The 7,853-nt window shown below is 39.1% G+C and overlaps 1 protein-coding gene across 1 annotated transcript; it reads right to left on the reverse strand.

Moving 5' to 3' along the window:
- Positions 1 to 945: 945 nt before the first annotated feature.
- Positions 946 to 7,616, reverse strand: sub1b (SUB1 regulator of transcription b). Its single transcript, XM_033618594.2, has 5 exons — positions 7,511 to 7,616; positions 6,332 to 6,401; positions 4,271 to 4,390; positions 1,491 to 1,599; positions 946 to 1,307 (listed from the first exon to the last, which is right to left on the reverse strand). The coding sequence occupies exons 2-5, from the start codon at positions 6,398 to 6,400 to the stop codon at positions 1,228 to 1,230; spliced, it is 378 nt and encodes a 125-aa protein (XP_033474485.1). The 5' UTR covers position 6,401; positions 7,511 to 7,616; the 3' UTR covers positions 946 to 1,227.
- Between the last annotated feature and the right edge of the window lie 237 nt (positions 7,617 to 7,853).

Consider the following 7,853-nt stretch of genomic DNA (forward strand, 5'->3'; position numbering starts at 1 on the left):
ACGAAGGTCACTTGGGCATTGTGAAGGTGAAGGAATGCTGCAGGGACTTAAGAGTGGTGGCCAGGTATTGATAGGGACATAGAAGCCATGGTAAAAGACTGCACGGCCTGCCTTGTCAGTGGGAAGACGGGCCCACAGTAGGGCTCATAAATCATAATCACGATTATTTTGGTCAAAATTGAAATCACGATTATGCAAACGATTATGCGGCGCACGTGATGACGTATTTACACGACGGCATGTCATTTCTGCCTCCACATGGTCGCGCGTTTACAATTCTCTGCTCTCTGTATCGTGCGCGACACGTGCCAAGTCTTTGAACCAGCTCTGTGAAGTGAACGAGTCATTCTCCCTCACAAACTAGTCTCTCTCAACTTGTTCCGGATCAAATCATCTGAAATTTATGGATACAGAGTAAATTAAAGCAAAAAACAAAGAAATTAGGAAGCGGCTCATTCACTGTAAAGAGCCGTTTCACTCGTTCACTTCAAAGAGCTGATTCAAAGACTCGGCTCGTTCACGCACGTCACATCACTACACAGAACCGGAGGATGAAAACCTAGGTTAACAAAGCAAGCCATTGTAGTTCCCGTTCTCGGACTCTTGTTTGAGGCTTTGTCTAGCCAGCTAACACAAAAAAAGCCTGGCTCTGTCAAACTTGCTTTGGGTATAGGTAATGCAACTCTAACATAATGCTTTCAATAAATTTAATTTCCCAGTTTGTTTATTAGTATCATTTATTTTCAAAACCTAACCCATGGATCACCATGACTCTAATCACCTGCAGATACAACAGACAGACTGGACCCAGCTCTCAGAGATGAAGTGCACTGATAATGGTACTGGTTGCTACATACAACAAAAGGTCAGATAAACCTAACTCTTAAAATGTAAAGTTACATGATACTCAAACTGTGAACATGAACTTACACACTGAACAACATATCAAGCTAGTGCCTCATTTTTTTATTATTCAATACAAAAACATCACTGTATTGATCCACTCTACCCACCAAGTGTAATAATCAACCACCTACCCATCCACCCACATCTTTACTTGAATAACTCAAAAACAAGTTTCACACAGAAAACCAGAGTATGCAGACGACACTAAATCTATACAACTACAAACTAAACAAAGTCCATTAGAAAACAATCCCAGGTTTTTTACAAAACTGATTAGCCAACACTTTAAATTAGTTCAACAGATAACATTGAAAGGGATGCTTATATTCTTTTAATGGCGTCATCAATTTCTGAAATCTGGTCCTTCAGCTGGTTCCATTGTTCAGGATTCAGGGAGATACCTACAGGAGATGGAAAGTATACGTTCACACTGTGTTTCACACAACTGCAAACTAGTAAAAACACCAAACACCTATCTTCAGGTCCTACTGTAATTTTTTCAGATAAATATGTACTGTATATATGTAACACTGAAACATATAAAACATATCCATAGCATATACAGGGTTTACAGATGTGATTACCCTTTTTCCCTGGCTTCATCTCCCCATCTTGGTTCATCCAGTATTCTCTGATGTCAATCAGGACTTTACCCTTGAAGTCCCTGACGCTGACGTACCTCATCTTTCCAATCTGTAAAAAGCAAACTGTCAACTTAACTTTTCTGCACATTACATTTTTGGAAGAAAGACATTTCACAGCCTTAACATTACTGTCTATTGAGTACTTCACAAACCCTCCATCCACACACAAAAAAATGGAGGTAGAATATAGAAAGTATTAACCTAATACATTATTTGCAACTATGGATGCACTGATTTATTGGCATAACATGAGTATCAACCAATATTTGCCCTGTTGAATGACATTGGCCTATCAGCAATTAAAATGACATTTACTGATGACAAAGGCTGTTGTTTTCTGTTGTGTCACATCAATTTAGTGCAGGCTAAAAAGCAGGACTGGAAATAAAGTCATCCTGGGAACAACAGAAAATGTGTTGAGACTAATGTAGATCCTCCCCAGGATGCCTTCAAAAGAAAGGATGCTGCAAACTTACTATCAACCCATCAGGGTGATTAGCAGACATGGCAAAGCACATTCTACTACACTGTGAACAGCAAATCTGTGTTGGAATCAGTGGCAGAGCTAGGTGATGTTAGCTGTTAGCAGCTACAATGGCTATATATACAGTTGTTTGAAGGAGGAATTTGTTGTTTCTTTTCAAAGCAATATAAATGTCATGCATCAATATATTAGAGAGGGAAATTGTAATATATAAATATATAATAAAAGAGGCTTTTCAAATAAAAGAAATGAACATGATTTTATTGTAAAAGAAGGTTATATTAAAACGGTCCAATGTGTAGAATTTAGGGACATCTAGCAACAGAAATAGAATATTATATTCATAACTATGCTTTCATTAGTATATAATTACCTGAAAATAAGAACCGGTTTTTTTTCATTACCGTAAAATGAGCCATTTGTATTGACATACAGAGCAGGTCCTCTACATGGACATATTAAGAGACCTGGATACAGCATTTAAAGACATTTCATTCCTATGAAACTTGTTCAGTGGTCCAAGAAGCCAAAAAAGCTTTTTTTCCATGGTATGAAATTACCCCAATGACCAGCGCTACTTCCGACCCATTGAGCAGGCGCACTATAGACTTCTGCTGGCCGAGCCAGCAATTTCAGTTTTAGTGCTCCACTAACTTGAATGGGGATAAAATTGATTAAATTGTGCAGCTCTTCTAGACTTTATAAATGTTATCAGACCAAATGGATTAAATCCTGATAGTCAAAAAACAGAGCAGCCGCGCACATCCAATTAAATGGATCTTTCTTGGTCTGGTATAGAGATTGTTGTATATATTTTCATATATGTATTTTTGTATATGTATTATTCATTGTCACTGTGAATATTTTTCACTGTTTTTCAGTTATCCTTGATCATGTGACCCATCATGTGACCCCACTGGCGTCCCTTTAAAAATGGCGTGCTAGATGTATGTCTCATGTCTGAAGAAGAGCGTTTGGCTCGAAATGTCACACACAGTATTTTTGGGATGTGCTAAATAAATGCATGTGAACTGGGATCATCAAGTGTGTGGACTATCCTTGACTTTAAATCCTGACAGTGAAACGAGTTATTTTGCTGGGTTTATGATGTTCAAAGAAATGTGCCCACTGATTTACAGACGTCTGTGAAGTGTATGGAAAAAAAGTCTTTTTGGGGTCCAATGGCATGAGGGTCATGCAGTACCACTTCAAAAACTGGCTTCAAAGCCCGGCGCACTTCCTCAGGGACTGGTCTTCTCCCACTGAGTCCGCCATGTTGTTTGTACAATGGCTCAGCACAGACAAACCAAACAGTGGCTCTTAATGGTGCCATTTGCATTTTCATGTCGGCTACCGTGGCTCTCCTACACACTTGGCACATGGGAGAAGTTTAACCTTTAAAGGCTGTTTCATAAATCTGTATGATTGAATTTATGCTTATTCAAAGGCAGTGTCATGATGTTGTTCCAGTGTTATTTTTTATAATGAAGATTTTTGTTTTCCTGGCAGAAAAGTGAGAATAAATAACAAAAACAAAAGAAAAAACAACAAAAAACATCAGCATCACTACTGGCCATCAGCAAAATTGTTATTTTAGGGGCTGCACAGATTCAAACGAATTCATTGTTTTCAATGTAGCAATATAGCGGGCACGCTCAAATGCCAAAGTGACACCATTGTGGTGAGCATGTGTTCCCAAGTGCCTGTTTTTCAGGGCACAATGGCAGCACCATGAGATGAACAGAATTCAACCTTTGGAACACAACAGAGCACACCGCATGTCATGTGACAAAGAATAACCAATCACGGCCGGCAGATATCCCCTTCTTCCATAAATATCAGTCTGTGATAAATACAAAGGAGAAGTTGATCATTTTAGTGCAGAGCTACCAGAGCTTTACATCTGTATCGCAGATAATATTTTTTGGCCTAATACACACTTACAACACAGTGCCTGGAAGAAGATCAGCTCTGCACTCAGGATTTCTGGTAAGTAGGCTTTGATGCGGTGCTGGTTATGGTTGCTTAGCAACCTCACACACAACCTGCCTCCACACCCCCTTGAAAGTTGGCACAGAATAGGCACAACAGTAGCACCAAGCACCTGACCTCACGTGTACACTTGTTGTTAAAAGCACACAATAGATGCTATGGCTTGAAACCAAATGCAGTTTTTAGAGAGTTTAAATTTTTGCAGTCTAAACAGCTTTAACTACAGTACACATGTGATACCCACCTGGAACATGTTGTCATCACTGTTACTGCTGCCCTTGGATGAGCCACTTGGCTTGGAACTCTCTCCGCTCTTTGGCTTCTTGGCTGGTTTCTCTGGTGCACTTGACTTCTTTCTCTTTGCCTAAAAGAATTAACAAATTATTTTTAAAATATAGCACCCCCTACCATCCTGTCCTTACCTGGAATCCTAACTGCACAGGGTTACCTAGTATAGATTAAGTGGAACAGTGAAGAATAGTAAAGCAAAGGTTAGCATCAGCAGATAAGGGAAAATGTAATAAATAAGCAAAGCAGTAAAAGAGAGCACTTATGCCTAAATGTACTATGGAAAAGACAGTATCAGTAAATTCATAGCTGTACCCATGCCTCCTCATCCTTCTCTTCTTCGGTGTTCATGCCTACAGGCCTGTACCTTTGACTTTTTTAATCAAAGAACCAGATATTTTCTAAAGCAGTTGCTCATCTTTGGTACTGGTGATTCAACCAGCAGAGTGTCATGCCATCTATCCCTGAGGCACGCAAAGTCAGAGACCCCTCAGTCAACTGAGATTCCTTCAAGTTGTGCTGTTGTTTGTTTTTTTTGGCAGTCAGTGTGCAGTGCTACTTCTGGGGATTTTTCAGTCCCCAAATTTACCTGCAGAGGGTGCTCCTCCCTTTTAGCCACTCTTTGGTACAGGCAGCTGTGGACACAGAGGCAGCTGCCTGGGGGAGAGGAGGCTTTGCCTGGTCAGGCATTTACAGCTCACAGCAAATTAATTTGACACAGTCTCCGACTTTTGTTTGATATCCAGTGCTGGAAAAGAATGTTGTTCCAATCTGCCATTACTGTGGTTAGCTTGTTTACTGTATTACATGATGCTCATGTAAGTGTGCCATTTCATCTCATTCACAATAATACCATTATCATTTTTTATATCATATGAAAAATTCATATTGTGAAACTGGTGACATTTCGACTTGTTGACATATTAATGTCATACTGTTACCCACAACAACAACAAGCATGGCTGAAAGTGAAATTGTTAGCGACTTCACGGCAGTTCCAAAAAGAGAAGCAGCTTCATTTGTGTGGAATAAACTGTGGTATCGTCAGGCCTGGGTGTCCTGAATGTTTTATGAACAGCCCCAGACTTCTTACGACTCCTTTTGCGAGTAACCACAAGTTACCCTCCCTGCAGAAGGAATTCATTCAGCGACTCCACAGCCAGCAGTACAGCATCTCTTCCTCTCCTTTCAGGCCATGTGCACACAGGAGTCGTGTCATCACCTGATTTGGTCATAAACCATGGTAATGTAAACCTACGTGCAGCTCAGGCTCAATAAAAAACTACATATATGTGAATGTGCAATAGTTATTGTATCATAACAGCCTGTCACAGGTTACAGCGTGATGATTACAGGAGAAATGGCAGAGCATAAAGGTCCAGGTGGAGGAAAAAAAACAAATCAATCATTTAGGATTTTGCTTAAAGAGAAGGAAATCACCCGTTAATTTATATATTAAGATCCTGCTGTACTTTTTTTTGTATTTGGGAGCTGTTTAAATGTGTAATTTTTTGTAGATTTTATTTTGTTATTGTATACAGAATCTGACTCTCACTCTGAGTTACCATTGTTGTTCACAAACGTAGGAAATGAGAGATCATTTTTGTTTAGTTTTCACTGAATATTTGAAGGCAAACATGTGAAACTATATTACTTGTTTTGTAGCAATTCTATGTTCTTAAATTAATAAAAACTTTTGTAAAACTGTATAACTTTTTGTACTAATTTGTCATATCACTAAGAAAATTGAAATATCTTGATATTGTTTTAGGGCCATACTGCCCATCCCTAGTTACTGTCACACTGAATGTAACACTCAACCCCATTCAGACTTTCAAACTCTATATGGACAAAAAGCTACATTTCTGTAGGTAGGTACAATTCTGAGTCATGTACATCCCCATACCGAACATTGTCTAATTCAGAGTGAGATCTGCTTTCAGTGCCTCATTTTTAAAGCTAAGACGTATAAAAGTACACGGATAAAGTAATCAAACTTAAGAATTAAAACACAAACCTTAGTCTCTACTTCACTGTCGGAGTCACTTCCAGATGTGGAGGACAGGACTTCCTTTGATTTTGGCATTCTGTCAATACAAGGATCAAATATCAAAACTCTACTTCATAACATAACATAAACATAAAAACACTGTTTCCAGAGACATATGCATGGAGCGGCTTATTCTGGACTGAAGGCTCTTTTAAATCAGATCCTAAAAGCTGATGACATTTTTCTGTCTGTATGAACTGTACAGAATTTATGGCAGAGTTTCCATTTTACAGAGCTGATCCTTATCCATCTGCATCCATTTACAGCCAGCATGGAAAGCAGAAATGATTACAGCCAGCATTTTAGCAACTGGAAATTACAGAAACATTATCAGCTATGTAATACAAGCATGTGCACATGTATGCAAGGAATGTGACTGCTATTTATTTATTTATTTATTTACAGACAGCTACAACCAGGACAACAGAGCTGGACATGGGTTTCACATAAACATTTGATTATTATGTTAGAATACATATAAATGAGTATCTATATACCAAAAAATATAATAAAACTGAATGAAATGAAATTTGTATAACAGGAACTGGTTATTTAAAATAAGGACATTCTGTGGGAACAACACGTGACTTCATCACCAACGGGCTTAACAAAGTATTTATTAATTTTTGTTGGTTTTATGGATTCAATTTTTACAAGAAAATAAGAGGGTTAAATATTTTTGTCATCCAGATGGTCAGAGGAGTCTGAGGATAAGTGTTGCTGAAGGGCCTGTAGGGTACCATGGGCTGCGCAGCTTATTTAGGTTCATGTAATGATGCGTTTCAACGCTTCAAACTGAATTCTGCTGATATTCTTGCTACGTTCAACTTGCAATAACATCTCATCTAGCTACTGCACTGACACAGGATGAGGACGCGTTGGGTCGAGCGGTTTCACTCTGATTAGACTGCTTGTACACAGGAATGGAAACTGCTAGCAAGCTAAACGTTATCTGGCCAGTTTAGCCACGGTAGCTAACGTTAGCAAAGCTGAAGCTCCGCTGCACATGTATGCAGTGTCGTTATGGAGATGAAATTAACTTCCTTTAGTCGGTGCAATGTAATAACACCGACTGTTCTTCTATTAAAATAAACAAGTTCGCAAAAACACGTTTTAACGTGTTCCTTTCAGACTGTTAATGCTTACATGATGTGGTGTTGCGGAGCGGATCTCTTGACAGGAACCGGAAAGCTGACTGACTTCCCGGTGCGCCAATTTTTTATTTATTTTTTTCCTCCTAAAGATGTCAACGGTATGACCCGCCCCCAGCCGCCCTACTCTCCCTCTGATTGGCTGGTAGCCGCAGAATAGACACTCAACGGCTTTGTTGGTGACCAGTCATGTGTCTTATAAGGGTATAAACTAGGAAAAATAGTTTCGCAGGACCTGTATGAATCAGTGAAAACAACTAAACTGGAAGTCTTGAAACTTTGGTGAATCCCAACTAATCCAAAGTCACATAATAACATTAACATAATAACTGATTGAG

The sequence above is a fragment of the Epinephelus lanceolatus genome, chromosome 9, assembly GCF_041903045.1.
Source record: "Epinephelus lanceolatus isolate andai-2023 chromosome 9, ASM4190304v1, whole genome shotgun sequence".
Lineage (NCBI taxonomy): Eukaryota > Metazoa > Chordata > Actinopteri > Perciformes > Serranidae > Epinephelus > Epinephelus lanceolatus.